Raw genomic sequence first — 22,669 nt, 5'->3', positions numbered from 1 at the left:
TTGATCGAGCTTTGATTTGTATTTAATGTGAGAAAAGTGCACCCACATCACTACTCTTTTATATTCTTTTTTTAATGTTAAGTTAAAAAAATAATTTAAAAAATATTTACATATATTTATATATTAGCTCTTTCACTTATATATATATATATATATATATATATATATATATATATATATATATATATATATATATACACACACACACACACACACACATATATATATATATATACATATATATATATAATTATTTAATGTCAAAAAATTTCCCTCTTTTTCTCTCTTTTCCTCCTTTTCTCTTTTTATATTGAAATTTAAAAAATTAAATTATAAATCTCTCTCTCTCTCTCTCTCTCTCTCTCTCTCTCTCTCTCTCTCTCTCTCTCTCTCTCTCTCTCTCTCTCTCTCTCTCTCTCTCTCTCTCTCTCCAACGTCAAGCAACCTCCAAAAAGGAGGTTAGTTAAATTTTAAAAAAAAGTACCTGATCGACACCACGTCCATCACCTGCTACTACTGTTGCTGTTGCTGCTCCTTATATGACTCCCTTGCATTCACCTTCCTACGTCGGCTCCACCTACACACCCCACACCCACACACACTAGCACATATATAATTACTAATTAATGAATATAATTAATTAATATAATTAATTAAGATCAATAATTTAAAAATATAAATTAATTATTAATTAATATAATTATATTTTTAATTAATATAATAATTTAATTATTTTTAATAAAATACATAAATTAATTAAATATTTTAACTTAATTAATTCATTAAGATTTTTGTAAAAAATAAAAAAATATTAATTGATTAATTTATTTTAATTAATTAACTTTTTTAAATTAAAAATTAGATTACTTAATTTATAAAATTCAATTAATTATATGATTAAAAATAATAAATCAATAAAAACCACACTACATATATAATAACTATATTAATTTATTAATTATTTTAAAATTAATCAATTAACTCTAATTTTAACTAATTATTTATTAGTATTTATTATTTAACTCAAAGTTTATTGAGCAGCTAACTAATTTTGTTAATTTATTAATTAAAAAAACTAACAATAATAATAATAATTTAATAAATGATTAATTATTAAAATCTTAAATAAATAATTAATTGATTTTAAAAATTAGTTAATCACTTTAAAAAAACTCGCAGAGTTAAAAAAATTCAACTCAATCTATATATATATATATATATATATATATATATATATATATAATGTAAACAAAAACATAATTTTTTTTGAAAATCCTACCACTCATCTCTACCCTGTCGTACTATATCACGGTCATTGCACATATTGGGTTGTATCCTCATGTGCCCTTATATAAATTTCTTAACCCGTGACGTGCATATGTGAAGCAAATGTATGCTTACACGCATATGTGCACACTTTTACACACATTTTGTCACTTGCACCATGCACCCACCAACACACAGGCAATAGGCACACATTAGTGCACTGTACTTCACCACACACACAAATCTGCAAGCAAGTGTACATACGCAAGCATTGGCACATTCGTCCTATACAAATTCGTACACTTTGTGCCATCTTTATGATCCCGCTTATGTGATCAATCTTTGAGTGATTAATACGCGTTGAATTGTACTCTTGAGTGGATTAAACAAAAAAAACAAAACAAAACAACAACATCGTGCAATTTAATTGTGTCAAATCCTAAGGGTTGGTGGACACTTGAGACTAGAAGCTGAGAATAGTTGCATGTCACAGTAGCTGTGAATAGGCCATAACATCATGCTCTTAGTATTGACCTAGCCACAGTAGGAAATTCATGCACCACCCCAAGTCTTCTTACCAACAAAGCTAGGGATCAGGAAGCTCCAGTGACACTCAATTGAGTACTCATCATTGGCAAACCACACCTCGGACACAACCACTAGCGAAGACTCAATGGATCCAAGGTAGGAAGAAACTACACCTGAGGGGGGGTCACATACCTCCTCAACACATTCGAACACAGTTGTATACTATGCTATAGGCTTCTTTTGAATGGAGATTGCCTACAGTAGAAGAAGTTAAACGGAATATCCCCAAAATTTGGGAATACATCCCGTAACTGTACCTTAATCTCTTGATCTCGAAACTGGTCCACCCTTTTTGCCATTTAGACACACAAGAATGGTTCGGTTCAATATGGACCCAAACACTGCAAATCCAATGGGTGTTCACACCCCAATAGCAGGTTCCCTCCCCTCCTCAGAAAGAGTTACCCAAGAGCTTGAAACCTATTATAATGAGGAGTACAACGAAGAGGAATAGGAATGGCTAGCTCACACTCGTACCAAGAAATCCCCACAGATAGCTCAATAAAGTACGGAATTCGCCAACCCCTCCTCTTTATCGTCGAGAGAGCCTACATCCGCGTCTATGCTATGGAATCAATTTGGGCTTCAAGGCACAACCATTGGGTACTTGCAATATAGCAAGAAGGAGTACCAATTGCCCCAATCTCACAAAAGAGAATGAAACGTATGTCCCATCTCTTACCCCAATAAACGAGGAAGAAGTAGAAGACTATGTTCAAGACCTAGAAGAACCCGAAGACCACATTGCTCTTGAGCATACAGTGGCCAATGACCCATCACCTCAAGATGGGGAAGAACAAGACTTGAATCGCCCAATCTTTTTAATGAAGGATCTTGAAGAGTTGATGAAAGCTCCGGAATTCTTAGCGAAGGTCAATGCCCACATGCAAGCCGTCCAAGCTGAAGAAATGGAAATTAGAAACCCAATTCTCACAGTACCAATGGCACCTATGAGACGTCCCTTGGAAAATGTCATAGAGGCCCAAAGACAATGCCACCTCATGCGGGAAGAGGCAGTCAAGGACTAGCACCTCACATTCCCCAAGCACCATTTATTCCAATTATATGACTAACATGACAAATTCCATGAGCACATGCTAGACCAGTAGTAGGCGGTAACCCTACCGGATATGTTGCCCCACCTCATGGATACTATCCATATGCACCCCCTCCTGCAGCTACACCATTGGACACAGCGCGTGCAGAGCTTGTAGGCATGGCGAGAGAAATGGGAAGGTGGGTTTCACAAGATCTTGCAATAGCAAGAGAACCAAGAGCAACACAAATTAAGTCGGTGCACATTGTAAAATTGTTGACGAAGTTTCTAGGGGATGGTGATCCCATCCAACACCTAGAGATGCTCGAGCAAGTATGTGAAACCTACGAAGAAGTCGATAATGCTACTAAAATTCGTGCCTTCATTCCAACTCTAGACAAAAGAGCGGGACAATGGTATCGTGGGTTAAGACCTGAGTAGAAGGTTGACTTCAACGCACTCTTTTAAAACACTATTCATTCCTGGATTTGCACGAAGCGGTGCAAAGTGGAGTGTTGTAATTCAACTTGGTAATCTCCAGCAAAACAAAGGAGAAACTATTTGAGATTATGTATCGCGCACAAAACACTTAAACTTGCTGCACACTAAGTGTGGGCTAAGCAATGATCTTTGCCTAAATTCCAACTAGGAATTCATAAATGAAAAACTTCATGACTATTTAGTCTTAAAGGACCCCTTGACTTTTGATGAATGTTGTAAATTGGCAATAAAAATGGACGATAATATGAAAGAGATTGAGGAAAAGGGAACTGATTCCACTACTCATTCTATTTCAACCAAAGCCAATAAATCAGAACACACTAGTCTTAGGATATCTGCCGATAGGCTAGTGAGTAAAATGACAGTTGATGAGCTTAGTAATGCATTGCTAAAATGACTCAAAGAAAATAGTATGCATGAACCCATGGGAAATCAGCACTTGTATCTTAGAAGAGAATTAGTTTGGTGCCCAATTTGCAGGAACAATCATTTGGGCATAAAGTGTCCACATCTGAGAGCTAGAACACAGTTGTATTGTGCTCATTGTCAATGGTATGGTAACCACGACACTTATCATTTGCTACTACCAAAGAAACCTGCAATCACAACAACCTAGACAAAGGCAATTGACTCCGTTGAGACAACCATTAGCACTACCTGCACCTCAATTAGTGCAGCAAACCACTACTCATGTAGTCCAACAAGCACTAATACCACAACAAAGAGGATTGATTCTTCTTCCGGAAGCACCCATTCCACTCCTTGTCTTACCACCCCAACTACCAATTCCATGAGTGACCCCTATGCGCCAAGTTGGAGTGGAAGAGGCACAAGACTTTGAGCAGTATGAAGGAGAAGACGTTGAATACCTAGAGCTGCCCAAATTGAGCTACTAGTGGGTACAAGATGAATCTTTTAAACCTATTCTAGTCTACTATCAATCTAGCCGACCAGTAAGAGGAACAATGCCCAAGGCACCTGTGCAATGAAAACCCATTCAATGTTACCATAGAATTGTGAATGTCCAAATAAGGGAACACCAACAAATAGCTAATCCAGATATGCCACAAGCCCAACTTCAACAATCAAATCTATTAGCACCCATAGCTACTTGCAATGAGTGTGGAGTATCTCATTTGTTCAAAGACTACCCACTCAAGGCACCTACTATTACTTACAAGTGAGCTAAACCCCTCCACTAGCCTTAACTTGGTAAGTGTGAGCAATGGCGTGATTCGTATACAACAAATTGCAGAAGTCAAAATTTGCTTCAATTCCCAAATGACATAGAAAATTGGATGCATATTCTTGCTAACGGCGATGGATACCTAACCTCAAAAACAAGGCACACAATTTAGTCGACTTGATGGGACATAAATCACCTCATTATATGGCTTAGGAATAGTTTCATTCAGTGAATATGTCTCCTTCGGAATCGTCGATAGATAGTGATTATTTTGCGAGATCATCAACTACCTACCAAAGATGCCGACGTAAGATAAACCGAAGAAGAAATAAAGTTCCCCAAAGTAATTGTAATGAAAACAGATTCTCATTGGTTGAGTTACCTTCACACAATTGAAACCCGTACCTCATTTGCTAAAGAGTGGAAAATTGACCTAAGTTAGGTATCTGTTTTCCAACCAATTTAGTGGCACTGCAAGAAGATAACATATCAAGTTACTCGTTCAAAGAGCTGCAAGGCAGCGTAAAAACAAAGCAAAAGCGGAAGCTAATGCTAAAATATGTGCTTAATTGAAAGAGCTTAAAAACACAAAAGAAGACAAAGATCTTCCACCTATTCCAGAATACTTCAAATCCTACAACATAGGAGATCACATGGTCCATTCTGAGAAAGCCCAGCATATTGCGGCTTAAGGACTAAATGCATCATATGATGGCCCTGCTGAGGTTAAGGAAATAAACTTGGCTGGCCCAAGTGAAGAACCAAGCCCAATATTCATCACCAAAAGACCTCGTCCCTCAAGAAGAAAAGGAATTACTTACTCTTATACGAGAGTTTGAGGATATATTTGCATGGAAATACACTGACATGAAAGGTATTCCCATGGAAGTTGTTAAACATACAATTCCTATTATTGAGAACACAAGACCGGTTCGTCAATGTCCCTACTCGATGAATCCAAAATATGCTCAGTTGGTCAAGGAAGAAATTGAAAATTTTATCAAAGCTAGATTCATCTATGAAATTGAACATACGGAGTAGGTATCGCCGATTGTTATTGTTTCAAAAAAGACTGGAAAATTGAGGGTTTTCATAGACCTCAAAAAGGTCAATGATGCTACTCCCATTGCCATACACACAACATGTGTTGGAAAAGGTTGCAGGAAAAGAACCTTCCAAAATTTCTAGAGGTATTCCTTGATGATTTTTGTGTCAACTCCATGTGGCATGAGCATATGGCTTGTCTAAGAAAAGTATTTGAAATATGCAAGTTATATCGCATATCCTTAAACCCATTGAAATGCCAACTTTGGGTAAAACACGGAGTGATCTTGGGATATATCAATTAATTAAAAAGCCGCTCCCCATCAATAAATAGCAGGTATGCTTTATCGGATGGGAAAAGATGGAAACCTTCGACGTTGTGTACATGAAAATGAATTTGTGGCTATTATGAGCAAGCACACTCAGGCATTGCTGGAGGACACTTTGCAGGTGACTGCTCGGCAAAGTTCTTCAGGCAAGCCTTTGGTGGTCTAACTTATTTGGAGGAGCTATACAATTTGTCAAAGGTTGTGATGAATGCCAATGCTTTGCCACTTTGCAAGATAGAGATAGGATGCCATTGACACCCATTATATCCATGCTGCCATTTGAAAAATGGGATATTGACTTTATTGGTCCCATGAGTCCTGCAGCTAGAGGAACCCAAGCTATATATATATATTATAACAACGGTTTATTGCACCAAGTTAACGAAAGCTAAAGCCACACGTGAAGCTGATGCTAAATCAAATGCCAAGTTTTTGTATCAAAACATCATTACTCATTTTGGATGTCTAATGAGACTATTGCCTTCCTAATGGTAGAATTTCTTGTGGTACATCATAAATCAACTCCTTACTATCCACAAGCAAACGGTCAAGCTGAAAGTACCAACAAAATCTTGTGTGCTATATTGACTAAGATAGTAAATGCCAAAAGGAATGATTAGGAAAAAAATTTACCATCCACACTTTGGGCTTTACATAACAACATACAAAGTGGCCACTAACAACACACCCTTCCGGGTCACTTATGGTCTTGAGGCAGTCATGCCAATGGAATACCTTGTTCTAAGCCTTAGAATCAGAGTAAGACACGAATTGCCTAGCCACCCTCTAGTTAATTTACCAAAGTGACACATTGACCTCAAAAAACTAGAGGAACGACTCAATGCAACTTATGGCATGATGGTAGAAAAACTACAACGTAAGCAGTGGTTTAACTACAATCTTTGGGATAAAGACATATCCGTAGGATGTTTAGTCCTCTTTTATAGTGTAAAAAATAGTAAAAGAAAATAGAAACACAAAGGACTAGGACCATTTAGAGTTGTTGATATCACACCACATGGATCATTAAGGCTTGCCACCCTTGATGGAGTTGAAATGCAAGAGAATGTGAATGGTAGCAAAGTTAATGCAATTGTACAAAAAACAAAAGCTAAAAAAGAAGCTAAACTTGAGGGGGGGGGGAAAGGCAGGCTAGAGGCCTTAGCAAGACAAAAGAAACATAAAAATTAAAAAATCCTAAAAAGAATGGAGATTTCTATTCACATGGTCAATCTTACAAGTGAGATGGAAGCTGAACTTGTTATCAAACCAGCTCGGATTGAGTTGGAATTTCCACAAAAGTATCACCTGCTATATGGCCCGCTTTTATTGATATAGGGGCTAGTCACAACTTGACGTCATGGTAAACATGGGTATCCCTTGGTCATCCACAATTGACACAAGAAATGCCTACATTAGAAGAGTGAATAACAAGAAAATGATTGCCATTGGGAGTCTAAAGCAAACATAATTGCTGGTTCTAAACCTTTGGTATCTAAATTTTTTGTCACACCAGCAAACATAATTGCTAGTATCTAAACCTTTAGTACAAGAGTCTCTGATCCTTGGAAGGGGATGGACGGCTAGTCATGAATTCCAAATCAACTTGCGTCTGAACCAAGTGACCTTAGAGTTATCCATGGGAAAAGTCACCCTACCTCTTTCGAATAGAAACAATGAAAAAGATACCCCATCAAAGCTAACAGATCCTAATCTACCCTCCTCATCAATAACCTATCCTCCATCACTCGGTTTTAACTTTAGTAAAATGCCAATAGAGTGAGGATCAAGGAGATTGTTGTAAATATCTCCCCCAATATCAATGTATGGTCCCGAACAATAGACAAAATTCCTGCACAAGGAACAATGCGGTGGGTTCCCAAGGAGTTATTAAACACTCAACAACAAAGCTATGCCATTACCCACAAGAAATGGAATATTCTTGGGGTAGAAAAGTAAAAGACAAGACAAAAGAAAACCTATCAATACAAGGCACCAACTTCAAGTACAATCTACAAAATATGCGTGCCAAAGAAACTCTTAGAATCCTAGAGACATTATGAGGGAAATGAACATGTATGGTTTCCAAAGCATAGTCTCAAGGCAAAAAAAAAACTACACGATCTAAACCCCATATATCAAGGGAAACCAAGCAATGGTTTTGTTCACCAAAAAGCAACCAAGATAATCAAGTGCTTCAAGTAGCCACAAAGGACATTGATTATCATGAATAAGCATCAAACAAGTCCCCAACAAATGAAAGTTGTGAGGAGATCCCTCTCTCTTTTTCTCCCAAACTGGATAATGTACCAACTCCGTTGTATCAAGAGAGGGAAATTCCAAAAAAAAGTACCAACATTATGTTACAAAACAGGAAGCCAATTATCATGCCAGTCAAACAAGAGACAAATTAGCAAGTTCAACAATCTGCTAGGCTACAAAAGTTGCACATGATTCGAGGTGGACAAAATGTAGCGACCTACGATTTTGGCTGGAGACAAGTCCCCAAACGACAAATAAGTTAAGCCCTGAGCACATGGATGAGCCTTAATAGAAGTATATAGCTATTATCATTAGCAAAAAATGGAGTGGTTATCTCTTGGTTAGTTTCCAGGAGAGGGAGGCATGTAAGAAGCCCTCACTCTTTGGGTTCTATTACCACCGAGAACAGCAAGGGTGCACGACGACATCCCAGACGAACTGATCTCTGTAATGAGAATTCCCCAACTGCAACCCCATTAACAATGACCTCTGAGTTTGCATTCCCAAGTAGGGCTCTGACCATCCTTATCAACGTACATCCAAACCCCATCTTGTCAAGCACTGCCAGCCACCTAATCCTGTCGTATGCTTTATCTAGATCCAAGTTAAGAAGCATGTAGGGTCTGTTAAGGGCAAGAGCATAATCAATCCCACATTGTATGTTGAGCATGGCCTCATGAATTTGTCGGCCATGTAAGATGTATTTTATACGAAGTGTAATGGCCTTAGCAAATATTTTGTATGAAGTGTTGAGCATTGTAAGTGGGTGCCAATTCCCAACTGTGAGATGATTTGCTTTCTTTGGGATCAGTTTGATGTGTCTCTTATTGACTTTCGAAGTGAGTTCACCATTGTGGCACACGAAGTTAATCATGGAGCACAGATCCTGTTTAATGTGAGGGGCCAAAAGTGCCAAAAGAATTCAATAGGGAACCCGTCAAGTCCTGGGGTCTTGTTCTTTCCCATCTTACCAATAGCAAATTCGAGTTCATCTACTGTGAACGAGGTACTCAACACGAGGATAGAGAGGCTCTCCACTTCTCTATTGATTCGTGCAAGGAAGTTATTCATCCGCTCAAGATATCCGTTCTCCACCAAAGGGGTAGAGTTGCTAATCGAGGAGAGGTGTGTAGTGAACTATACACAACAATCTCCCTCCCATCTTCTGTACAAAGTCGTCCACCAGCTGTAGCTTACTGATTCTCTCCAACTGATGCTTCTCTTTCACTTGTCGAAAGAAGAATCTGGTAGGAGGATCCCCTTTAGAAATAAATTTAATACGGCTATTGCAAATATTGTTCATCCCTAGATGGACTCCATGCATGCTTGTACCTGGCCCATTTATAAGGCCCTGCATTGCATATTTTATCTCCTATTTTTGCACCATTTTTGGGTGCCTTTTTGCATTTTTTGGATTTTTGCCCAGGTTGGCCTATAGAACCTAGCTAACTAGCTCATGAGGACCTATATAAATAGGTGCCTCATTCCCACATCATTTCATCTCTAATTTTAGCCTAGACTTGTACATGCCAACATTCATGGGCCTCCCTCGTGTTGTACCTTCATTCATATTCAGGTTCTTGATCATATGCAGTCTACTGTCTACACATATTTTATTCTCTGTTTTTAGATTTACAGCATTAGCACATATTTCGCACATGGTATCAGAGCCAAGAACTACTCTAGGACTTACATTTTTCTTCATGAACCTGTTGTTTACAGATTTCAACACATAAAGACCTGCGTTTTCAGATCTGGGAGCTACGTTTTTCATTTAAACCCTTCGTTTTCTTAGTGGTGCTATATTTTTTTCAATCAGGCTGTGTTTTTCTTCACAGAGTTATGTTTTCAGCATATGTGGTGCCATTAAACCTTGGAGAACCATTTCTTTTTCTCCCCTTCTGGTTTTTTCCCACTGTCCCACCCTGCATTCCTTCTTCTTCATCCTCATACTAACTATGCTCAGTTTTAGAGGAGGTCTAGCCAGTTCTAGCCCTTTTTGAAGAGGAGTATTCTGTGCTTGGAGGATATAGCTTCTGGAGGGAGATCAATATTCTAACTTATGTGGACTTCTTTTCTCTTCCCAGGGACTCCTATCCCCTTATTCTCAGGCTACCACTTCATCGATACCCTCTCCCTCCACCCTTTGGTGGTGCCCCCTTCCTTTCTTGCAACCATTTCTTCTGTTGTTTCTCCTCTCCCACAGAACCTCTCCCCTTCGTTCTCTCATGTTCCATCCTACACTCCTCCCCCAAATTAGGGATTCCATGAAGCTTATAGCCACCAATTATCTTACTTGGTCTTTTTATACCCAGTTGCTTCTTGAAGGTGTTGGTATCTAGACATCAGTTATGACACTTGCCTTGGTAGATCCAGCTTTTTGGGGAGTTTTAGATGCTCGTGCACGCTTCATCATCATTTATTGCATGACTCCTGCCATACATGCACAATTTATTTCTACAAGGAGAAATGCCCGACAAATGTGGCTTGAGATTTAGAGGAGGTTTGGTGTTGTTTCTTCCATGAAGATTGCTAAGCTGGAGGTGGATGAATATGATAATATCACTGATAATATTGGGGACTTTACTCATATCATGCAGCAACTTGGGAGCGCCATCAACAACTCGATCCACAACCTACTTGGTAAATTGCCTCCCTCTTTTTATTCCTTCAAAGTTCATATTCACTTTCGCCGGCCTCTTCCATCTTTTGAAGAAAATGTGAGTTATCTACAAGCGTTTGATGAGGAGCAAAGGAAAGTCAGAATCTTCTTTTGTTGCCCAAGATAAGGGCAAGAACAAAGGAGGACAAGGAGGCAACAACACCAACAACAACGCCAACAACAACAACAACAAGAACAAAGCTACCCAAGGCAAGGGCAAGAAGGATGCAACCGAGACCAAAGGTAACAAAACCTTGGAGTGTTTTTTTTTTTGTGCCAGATTAAGCCATAAGGAGGAACAGTGCTTTGCTCAACGTGCTAGTTCTCGAGCAACCAAAGCCAAATACAAAGCCAAAGATAACTCTCAGGATTTTGATAAGAACAAAGGCGAGGAAAAGGTGAAGGACGAGGGCAATGCCAAAGTGGCATACATGGCAATTACAGATTCCCCCCTTACCTCTCCACATGATACTTTCCTCATGATCACAAATATAACTTCTTCCACAAAGGTTACTGACACACCAATAGAGGTTGAGTGGGTCAGTGACAACGATGCCTCCACCTATATGACCAAACATTCTCCTATTTTGGAGGATTACCAGCCGCTCTCTTCTTCGGTTCGCATTGGATATGACTCTTCCTTACCCATTCTTGGTATTGGTAATGTTTCTCTTGATTCCTCTACTACCCTCCATGAAGTTTTACGAGTGCCTCGGCTTTCAAAGAACGTGTTTCCTACTCTCCATGAAGTTTTACATGTGCCTCGGCTTTCAAAGAACTTGTTTTAAGTTCACATAGCTGCTCAAAAGGGACTTGGAGTTTATTTTGATGATGAGGTGGTTGAGGTCATTGAAACACACTCTTGGTTGTGTCCAATGGAGTTCATGATAGAGGCCTCTACAAAATCACCACTTTCTCCTCACAAATTCCCTCATGTCCATCAATTATTTTCTCCTTCTCATGCCTTGGTCTCTGTTGATGAGACTTCTTTGTGGCATTCACAATTTGGTAATGTAGCTGTTTCTGCTTTGCAAAAAATTTCTTCCCAACCGTTGGTTCTTGGTTTACCTAAGCTCTGACAACTACCACATAATGCTTGTCTTGCATGATGGGCAAACATATATGCTCGTCTTGCATGATAGGAAAACATCATAGAGATGCTTTTCTAGAGGAAGCTACACATCAGGCTACACAAAAGCTCAAGCTTATACGTGCAAACTTGGCAGGACCTACGGAGGTGGAGTCCCTTGGAGGGGCTAAGTAATTCATGCTTTTGGTGGATGATTTTACTCATAAGTGCGGGTATGTTTTTTGGCTTGGAAGTCTAATGCTTTTGCCAATTTTAGGACTTGGATAGCCATGGTTGAGAATCAGTCTCACTCTACAGTTTCATTCTTGCGAACTGACAATGGTGGTGAGTTTGTACCCTTTTATGAGTTTCTTGCATCGAAATGTATTCAATGACAAACAACAGTTCCTTATACTGACAATGGTGGTGAGTTTGTACCCTTTTATGAGTTTCTTGCATCGAAATGTATTCAATGACAAACAACAGTTCCTTATACTCCTCGGCATTATGGAGTAGTTGAGAGGAAAAGTCGTACTGTGAAGGAGACGGCGAGATCTTTATTGCATCATTCTATTCTTCCCTCCGCGTTTTGAAGAGAAGTTGTGGCTACTTCTGTTTATCTCATAAACCGCTCACTTGCAAGCGGTTGAAGGTTAACACTTGAGGAGGCATTTTGTGGACATAAGCCATCTATATCACATTTTCGTGTCTTTGTATGTGTTTCTTTTGTTCATGTCCTAGACAACAAGCGGACTACACTTGCCCCTAAGTCCAAGAGGATGATTTTCATAGGTTATGGCTTGAGATCCAAATGATACCGGTTTCGGGATCCAGATGTGGAGGATATTATATATATCAAGATGCTAGGTTCGAGGAAACATTATTTGGACTTGATTCTTCTTCCATGTCTTCTTCTGAGCAAATTTTGGACCCATTTCTAGCAGATATTAGAGAGTTTTCTCATCTACCACAGCAAGCTTCGTCACCCGCAGTGACTACGGTGTCTTTAGCACAAATGCACGCCATTGTACCCTCTGTTTCAGCCCCTATATTTTCTCTGTCAGTATCTGCAGCCTCTCCATTATCTCCTCCACATTTGGCTGCTGCTTCTCCATCCACTGTTGTCCTGGATGCATCCACTTTTGCACCAATACCTTCTCCTTCTTTCAGATTTGAGAGGTCTAGTCCACCCCCATGGCTCCAGTAATTATTACAAGACTCTAGGCTTAGCTAGTTGCATTCTTAGGCATCTACTCCGTCTTTCGGACCTCGGAGACCTTCTCGACTTGTTTCTTCCAGTCATACCGTGAATTATGCTCTTATGTGTACCTTACAAGATATTGATAAGCCCCAGACTCCCACCTTGCTTTGCCACAGTGGCATCAAGCTATGGACGCAGAGATGTCTTCTATCGCGGGCGGAACGGCATCTACTCCGTCTTCTGGACCTTAGAGACCTTCTCGACTTGCTTCTTCCAGTCATACCGTGAATTATGCTCTTATGAGTACCTTATAGGATATTGATGAGACCCGAACTCTCGAGGAGGCCCTTGCTTTGCCGTAGTGGCGTCAGGCTATGGACACAGAGATGTCTTCTATCGAGTGAACAAACTTGGGAGTTAGTTCCACGCCCATTACATCGAAAGGTCATCCGTGTCAAATGGATTTTTAAAGTCAAGTTTCATTCTGATGATACTTTGGATAAGTACAAAGCTCGCCTTGTTGATCGTGGTTATGCTCAAAAAGCTAGCGAGGACTTTGATGAGACATTTGCACTTACAGCCAGGTATACCACCATTCGGATTGTTTTAGCCTTAGCTGCTCATTTTGGATGGCATGTCTGTTAGATGGATGTTAAATCTTCTTTTCTGAATGGAGATTTAGAGGAGGAGGTATATGTTAAGCAACCTCCAAGATTTGAGATTTAGGGAGACACATTTCATGTTTATTTATTGCGGAAGGTCTATATATGGTGTAGATTTTCTTGTATGTCATGACAACCCATGAGCTTGATAACTGGGAGTGTCAGACAATTTGGACTACTAGAGTTTGTTGTGGTAACAAATCTCTGTGGTACAAACAATGTCATGATCGGCTATCACAAGCTAGACACTCAAAAATGGATATGACTACTAGAACAATGCCCATGTCAGTCTTTTTCACATATAGTGAAAATTTCAAAATTACCTGACGCAGTCCCGGAAGGGACGCACATGGAATAGCTGATTTATTGATGCTTATTGGCATGGGTTAATGTGAAAGCTATATTTAGCTAGACTTAGCAACAAGTGTGCTTTCTTGCTTTATTAAACTATATGATGAGTTCTTACCTCGTGAGTGCATGATCCCTCGTGCAAGGCCTTGACCTTGAGCTCTAGCCAGTGAGTTCATGGTGTTGGTTGAGCTTCGCAGGAGCTATGATTGGGAGGTGAGCTGCCAGCACCACCTTCCATCTGTTTGTTTGTGTGTTTGTACACGGGATGCACGAGAGATCAAGGGGCAGTTTCAAGTTCATGCAATAAACATTTAAAATATGACGAGACAATGAAAATTATTCTAGAACAACTTTTGAAGCAAGTTTAACATATACAGCTTAGACCTAGTTTTCACAAAGTCTGACTAAAAACAAGGTGTATTGACCTCAAAGAAAACAAATTATGAAGACAAACTCAAAAATCAAACCCAGCCATTCTAGCGTACTTCAATTCCTTTACTGAAGATTGTTTGTATGGGAATTGGAATACTCTTAAAGGGCGTTTCAACTCTTTCAAGAGGCTACGAGGAGAGCCCCCCGAGTGTTGTTTTTCTTTGAGACCATCATACCTAGATCGTGAGAGAACGATGAGGATGAGCTGATTCATGAAACACCTAGAAGATTGGCAGCATCCAAGAAACCAAAAATGTAACAGGACATAAGGACATGATTAGTGGCATTTATTTTATTCCTAGCCTCTCATAACATGACCATGACTTACTGCCTCAAAGGCACGGCACAACACAGAAATAAGTCCCTCTAGAATGCAACATTTATTTTCAGAAGCCCTCAAGTGGGAACCTAGACAAAGTAATCCATCAATCTCACTGTATTGTATGCAGTCCAAGCTCGTTCCACTTGTCTTGAGTGACCAACGGCTGATCCTGATCTGAGAAAAGTCAACCACATGCACAAAGTTGTAGTTAGGGAAAGTAATGATAATCTTTACTAAATTCCATCTGCCATTGTGCAAAGCAATCTATCTTGCACCTTGTGTGAAGTAAATAAAACTTTTTATTATATGGTTTTAACTCATTTATCGATCATAGATTAACGATTCCACCTTAAGTAGCCCAAGCCTGATTCAGTAGGTTCCTCAACTCTTCACTCCCATTAATCAAGAATCTGAGTGCGAGGATAACCAATAAACCTTTCTCTCTTACTGATTCATGGTGAGAAACCAATCTATCACCAGCCTCTGAGGCTGATAACACAAAGATGTATGTACCCAAACTCTGCCCAGGAATCTCCTGAAGTGTAGGCCTACTGATGCTATGAGAGTGTTAACAAAGAAAGATGAACAGCACAATCCTTGCACAAACACGATCATACACTAGCAGTCTATTCTAATCTCGTATTGATTTTGAGAATTTAAACCCAATCATACAACAAGAAAATGTCTGGGAGTTACAAGAGATCAATGCTCAAAGGAAGCCTAAGTTGCTACTTTTTTTCTTTTTTTTTTGAGACTGGCCTCTGGCCCAAGATCCTCCCGTAGTTACTGATTTTTCACCGCCCATAGGCACCCGCCCATTGTTTAATTATAAAAGCTACATCAAGAACAGATCAACCAACATCATCGCACCTGCAGGGCACATCTACGACCAGGGCTGTCTTGTCTGTACTGTACGACCTAATCAAAATGGTTATACGACATCTGTATGGTTGCACGACATATGCACCACTATTCTGCCTGCTGTCCTTGCTTTGCACAGGTACTGCGCGGTTTCCAGGAGGGTGCCGAACCATGTCCGTATTGCACGACCACATCTGTACAGGTCGTACAATCTTGTAGCATCATTATCGTTCCGCCATACTGAAGAGGGAGTGCTGCTAGATGTATAGATTGCCATACCTTGGCCACATCCTCATCATGTTGCTTCTGTTGTCATTCAAGGGTGGTGTTGAGGGCTGCCTGTATCTTTAGTCTTAACCCGAAGATTTGCTAATCATGTTGGAGGACTCTCAGGAGCATGGAGCATGTCGGAGACCTTTGGACTCTAGAGACCGACATCGGCTCATTGGTTCTGGTATTTCACACATCCCAACGAATCCCTTGTCTTGGATTGGTTGGTAAGTACATGTACCTATCCTGTAAGGCCTCAGAGGTTGGGTGTGGTACACTAGGTGATAGCTCCACCGTGCCGGTCACCTAGAGCCTTGGCATGGACGTTATGTCGCCTACAACATGGGAAGATGAGGGTTGTAACAAGGGAAGAGTATTCCCAGGCCACTGTTTTTATGTTTGCTTTTATATTCATGTGGAAATGTGATGGTCCTATAAAGCTTGAACTAGTAACTCCTGAATAATACGTATCATTACCTGGGCCAGAAACTTTGTTTCTATGGTCGTAAGTGGTGGTGGTAGAAAACCAAAATAGCTAACAGCTGTGGTCTGAGACATGGTGATATCTTTCATTCTGGGATTTGTAATGATTGATGAGACTAGCCTGATGCTAGGTTGACCTGAAGGTTTGATCATGGCATCCAGAGGGAGGTTAGCTGCATCAAGGTCCAGACTTAGGAGGAATAAGCCGTTCCACCTTAGACTTGTGTATTCTCACATGGGATTTTACATGGGGTATATCTTGGTGGTATGGGACACCAGGACGACCTATTGCATGCAAGGTCTCTTGATGTCACATGCACGCCCGTGCCATGGCATAAACCTCAGCATATTCCCCGATTTAGACAGCATTTAGGACATTAGCAAGGCTAGGTCATGGTCTTTGGAGCAGTCGGCAGCAATATGGGCAACCAGTTGGCAGCATGGACTGCATCAAGGCCACACGTGTGATTGAAACAGCATTTAATGCTGATGTCATCAGGTTGTGGACATATGAACAGGCCGACAGACCTTTCTCCTGGCCAACCAGCTTCCCCTAGTCCTATATAACCTTTTGAAGAAGCTTAAAAGTCATTAGAAGTCATGTAGAAGGTAAGAGGTCACCCTATTGGGTAGACCAAGGGCCTGGCAGATGTACAGACATTTATGTCACCTTTTGTACCATAATACAAAGAGAACTCTACACCAACACTCTCTCTCTTCTCTCCTCTATCTTAATCATTATCATTAATCAGCATCTTGTTCTTAATCAAGCTTAAGGCTATGGATTACGCAGTAAAGCTTCCGCTATGTAACAATTGATGCTTCTATGTCTATAGACTGGGATGCCCTATACCTTTATGGATAGTTGCCCGACCAGCCTAGGGTGAGGGTAACCCGAGGTTAGAGGCATGTGCTATCCGATGATTAGGTCTAGGGTTAACCCAAGATTAGGGTTAAGACTTAGCAGGGCATGGGGACTTAAGGATTCACATGTATGGTAAGGGCACTAGCAAGATGAGGTAAATAATGGCAAGAACCTGGTTATAGCTAAAAGCTTATAAATAAAGCAAGGACCAATAATAGCTAGGTTATTGCTATATAAGTGACCTTGGGGGCACTTATGAGTTATTAGATGTATCCATGCGGCGCATAGGAGAGTTGCCAAGGGTGTCCAAGACCTCAAGGCCATGGAGCTATGACCGGGTGGCTCAGCCTAGTGGTATGGGACGCCAAGCTCACGTACATACCTCAGGATCAAGGGTGGTTTGAGGTACCGACCCTACGGTTGGGTGGTGAATTGCTAGCCATAATCCATCGTGGTGTGATATAGAACGTTGGGTCTATGAAACTTCTGTTAGGGTTTCTCAAGTATGTGGGTCTACCCTAGCCCTCAATGGTTCTAGGACCTCACGATCGGGGGTGGTTCGAGGTACCAACCCTCCGGTTGGGCGGTGAGTTGCTAGCCATAATGCATCTGGGTGCAATATAGGACGTTGGGTCTACAGAACTTCTATTAGGGTTTCTCAGGTATGTGGGTCTACCCTAGCCCTCAATGTTTCTATGTCACATAATCCTTGGTAAGGTCTATGGAGACCTTACAATGGTATCAGAGACGGATCTAACAAGGATAGAACCCACGGATGTAGGGATTGATGGGCTGATGTAGGAAGTGCACAAGATAGTGCCTTTACCAATTGATATTGGCAAGAAAGCACTTCGTGCTTTCTCTGCATGGACGTGCAGGAGGCAAGAAGAGAGAGATTCCATGCATAGATGTGAAACAAACAAAGGAAGGAAAAAAAGCATCCCAGGCGCAGGCTGGACAGCCATCCTCTGACGCACAAAAAACTATGATTTTTGCTCAAGGTGTTCCCAAGAACTCGCAAGAGAGTGGGTAGTGGCTAGAAGGCCTAGAGTCTGTTGTGAACAAGATGCCCCATGGCTGGGAACCTCTCAGCAGAGGTGGACCAGCATAGGGGGCGGAGATGAAGGCGGCCACAGGAAGGGGACACCTGGGGCAGGTTGTGCGAGTGTCACGTGCATCCCGCACTTGGATGCCATGCATTTGAAGGATGCGGCCTTGGGTAGGAAGTAAAGGCTAAAACACTTGTCAAAGAGCCACATCTACGCACTATGTAGGAACACATGAAAACGAAGCGTCTGAATGTAAATATGGCTACATACATGCATGCATATCTGGGCACGTGTGAATGCACACATAAGAATGCTCTGGATGATTAAGACTATATACACTCATGCATATCTTGGTTCGCAGCACTAAGCGTTCATGAACCAAATCACAAGTAGATCAATGTTTTTTTCTGTGCATGCAGGCTACACCATAGACATGCTCAGTTGCTGTGTTCAACATGATTAAAGTGGTAAACAGATTCATTTGGTGTTGAAACTTACTGCTCAGCTCCTCTGTGTCATCGATGGCAGGAGCCACGCCTGGTGGAAATGGCACATCTGGGATATATGTATACACCATACACATTAGTAAGTAAGCGTCCACGAATTCTGAAGATTAATTTACAAGCTCTCCGGTGAATACAGGCAGTACGGGTTCACCGTCATCGGGAAGAGTATCGCGCATCCATTCTTCATCCACAATGTCCAACAGAATCCCCATGCTTATGTCTGCCATCTCCCTCCCAATTGCCGAAGTCCTCCGTGTGCGTTGGTCTAGCCCTCCGGTCGCAAGAATACACCTAAAGTTTGAAATTCATTAGATTAGTTGGATTTTCATTTCCGTAACCCAATACTTTTTATAAATCTCTTTAATCGTCTTTGGTTTTAAAATTTTAAAATCTTTACCAAGTCACATAAAATTTCACCTTCCGGTCTCAAGAATACACCTAAAGTTTGTAGGAATTGAAAATTCATTAGATTAGTTGGATTTTCATTTCTGTAACCTTAGGTTACCAAAACTTTTTATAAACCTTGATAAGGCTAAGGTCATAAAACAACGTCTCTTTAATCGTCTTTGGTTTTAAAATTCTAAAATCTTTACCACGTCACATAAAATTTCACACATTTAATAGGATATGTAGGTGTGGGAGTTGCTAGGAGGTGATAGGAGAGAGAGTCATTATTAACTATTCAGGGGCTCCGACGTGCGTACCTTACGCATGCGAGGCGCATGCCTCAGTACGGCGGCGGCTGGGTGACAGATTGCATGCATGGAGGGGACTTGGACACCATGCTTACAAGAGCAAGAGGGGGGCTAGGGGGGATTGGGGGGAGGAAAACTCTAAGGATATGAAACGGTCGTGTGATCAGGAGGAGGAAGAGAGGGAGCGAAAGAGAGTGATTCCAGATTGGATAGCAGAGAGGCATGCTCAGAAGCCTTAGATGAGGGGTGGCAAGGTATGTTTGAAGGTCTCCTTTGATCTAGTCGAGCGTCAAGTTGGCCTATTCTCGCTTTGCAGTGCTATACTCTTATGTTCTGGTAAGCCTCCGTTCGAAAGTAGAGGTTGGTAAATGGTTGCAACAAGAAGAGGTTTTCCACGATAGAGTCGTGTCAGATGTGTTCTACTTAGGGAAAGGATTTTTTAACGTTCTCTTCAAAGGCCAAGTTGTTTCTGAGCTGTTTGCCAGAGCCCCTTTATTTATGAATCAGAAATTGGTGCATGCAATGCCCTTTAACCCTTTCTTTGATGTAAATAGCAGTTTGGTCGAGACATGTCCTGTGTGGGTAGAGATTGTGGATTTACCTCCTTGGTTGAGACCTGCGTTTGAGGGAAATAGCTAGTGCCATCGGCGCAGTGCTTTATTTGTCTAAAGATGATGCGGTAGGCTAAGAAGCCAATGATGTGTGTATATCCTGGAATATGATGAATGAAGTCCCTAAAACAGTAGAAGCAGATTGTGGTGGGATGGGCAAACTGGAATTGAAGCTTAGATTTGGTCCATTCCTGAGAGCATGTTTTAAATGTGGGCGGCTTTGGGGCATATTGCAAGCTAGCACTGTCCTATCTAACCATATGCCTCTGAGATGGGGTTGGCATGTTATGGGATGGGAGGAGGTTGAGTTGAATGGATTTCCAACTAAGAAGTTAAGAGTAAACAATTTGTTGCTTGAGAATGAGCTTTTTAAGACACAAACTGAAGAGGCCACAGAGAGGTTGAAAAGGAGAGCATCCCAGGGATCTTGGAGACTCTTTGCTAATGAGATGAAAGGGATTATTAGGGGGATAAGCAAATTGAGGGCTGAGAAAAAGAGATAGGAAAGAGGGAAGTGGAGTGAACTCATAAATCATCTCCAGAAAAAAAGACAAACAAGGAAGTTATCTGAAGAAGAGATCACTTAGTACTTCAAATGCCAAGAAGGCTTAAAGAGTGAAGATGAGAACTACTCTATAGCAGATACAAATGGAAAATCTTTAATAACAAGAGGAACCTTGATAGGTATTTATTTAAGCTGACTAAGGTTAAGAGTTCTAAAGAGGTGTGGGGAGAGTATTGGACGAGAAGGGTAATGAGATTGAGGGCATAGGCTTGATTGCTGAGAAATGGGTGAAATTTTTGGGATCTACTCTTAGCCTAAAAGAGGACTGGTCAGCCAAAAGATATCAAGCTGAGAACAAACCGCTTGAGTTAGTTAGCACTAGAATAGACCCTCATAAGGCTAGTTAGTTAGCACTAGAATAGACCCTCATAAGGCTAAATGGCTAGAGAGGGATATAGAAGTGGATGAATGTTGGGATGCTTTGCATAAACTGGGAAAAGAAAAATCACTTGGGTTTATCTGTAGAATTCTTCATAGCCTTTTGGCCATCTTTAAAGGATTTAGTGGGGAAAACTGCAGAGAGGCTTTCATGTCAAGTAACTTGGATAAGGTTCTAAAAGAGGGGTTGGTGAAGCTCATTCCTAAGCAAGCTCTCCTATAAGAGGTTCAATCATTGGAGGTCCATCACATTGTTGACTGTCATTTATAAAGTCCTGGCTAAAGTTATTTCTATCAGGATTACTCTTGTTCTTCAAGATGTTATCTCCAAGAGACGATATGGCTTTATTAAGGGTAGATCTACATATGATAATATCTATGCTGCAATGCTGGGTAGAGACCTAGCTTTGAGGATAAATCAGAAATGTATTCTTATACAACTTGATTTGGAGGTAACATAATTAGATTTTGCTGTCTTTCGGAAATCTAGAATACTTGGAACTGCATTGTATTTCAAAAAGTAGTTGATGTAGGGATTGATGGGACATGGCTAATGTATAAATGTGTTCATATGTGCTGGTCTATACACTAGGTTAATAAACTGAATAAGGATGAGATGGTGTAGATGATTCAGGCACTTCAGGCAGCCATATCTTGACTTTCTTTATGGAAAGGGAAACCTCCAAGCATATTGGGCTGAGCTTAACTAGTTGTTGTTTTTGTATTCAGGTACTAACAGATTTGAAGCCAAGGGTAAGACAAATAAAATTTGGCTCAAGGACTAAAAGATGGTACAAAAAATTCAAGCAGCTGGACCATACCTTTGTGGCTTTTATTGAGAATCCAATAGGTACCAGACCAATTGTCAAAGTTGGTCAAAAAAGGGGATGTTTTGGAGAAACAATCACCTAAAGGATGCACTTCTGAGATCTTGATTGAAGCTTGTATCCAGCTTGGATATCAAATATCATGGGAAAAGTGTTGTTTTGTATTTGAGGAGGATAGATGGACTTTGATTTGCAACTTGTTGAATAGGGCCTGAAGTATGTTAAATCAAAGATAAAAATGTAAAATCAACTTTTTGGTATATAAATATATATCTATTGGTCCCAAAAAAATAATTCACACATTTATCCTCAGCTTGATTGAGGGTTTGTATATGCAATAATAATGTAATAAAGCCCAACATGCATGTAACTACCACGAGGGGTTCTTCAAAGAGACTATGAGGAGGAGATCACAAGAGAGAAGAGGCATGCTTAGCACAAGGAATGAAGAACAAACTACATAGAGCATAAAAATGCATAGGAGAGAGAGCATGAGATCTTTAGGAGGAGACAATGAGCGTGCTGATGTAATCTTTCATTGATAAATGGAACATCCATAGTGGGCTTTGACCCTCAAAGCCATGTTTGAAAAACAAAAAAGAAATATAGTTGAAAACTTTTGAAGGGAAATAATTACATAAACAATGT

General features: G+C 40.5%; 1 protein-coding gene across 1 annotated transcript; it reads right to left on the bottom strand.

Moving 5' to 3' along the window:
• Positions 1 to 14,755: 14,755 nt before the first annotated feature.
• On the bottom strand, positions 14,756 to 19,399 carry BNS (bonsai). The gene is made up of 4 exons (XM_086784210.1): positions 19,381 to 19,399; positions 19,097 to 19,224; positions 18,938 to 18,994; positions 14,756 to 15,085 (listed from the first exon to the last, which is right to left on the bottom strand). The coding sequence occupies exons 2-4, from the start codon at positions 19,170 to 19,172 to the stop codon at positions 15,021 to 15,023; spliced, it is 198 nt and encodes a 65-aa protein (XP_086640336.1). The 5' UTR covers positions 19,173 to 19,224; positions 19,381 to 19,399; the 3' UTR covers positions 14,756 to 15,020.
• Positions 19,400 to 22,669: the final 3,270 nt, after the last annotated feature.

The sequence above is a fragment of the Cibotium barometz genome, chromosome 46, assembly GCF_041138505.1.
Source record: "Cibotium barometz isolate CiBa-2024 chromosome 46, ASM4113850v1, whole genome shotgun sequence".
Taxonomy (NCBI): Eukaryota; Viridiplantae; Streptophyta; class Polypodiopsida; order Cyatheales; family Cibotiaceae; genus Cibotium; species Cibotium barometz.
The sequence above is the reverse complement of the archived record's forward strand: the minus strand, read 5'-3'. Positions and strand labels throughout refer to the sequence as shown.

Bases quoted from the DNA above. Each gene is read 5' to 3' on its own strand.
- BNS (XM_086784210.1), bottom strand. From the start codon at position 19,172: ATGGCAGACATAAGCATGGGGATTCTGTTGGACATTGTGGATGAAGAA. The intron at 18,995-19,096 runs GTGAACCCGTAC...CATATATCCCAG, and splicing joins CGATACTCTTCCCGATGACG to ATGTGCCATTTCCACCAGGC. The intron at 15,086-18,937 runs GTAAGTTTCAAC...GACTTTTCTCAG, and splicing joins TGACACAGAGGAGCTGAGCA to ATCAGGATCAGCCGTTGGTC.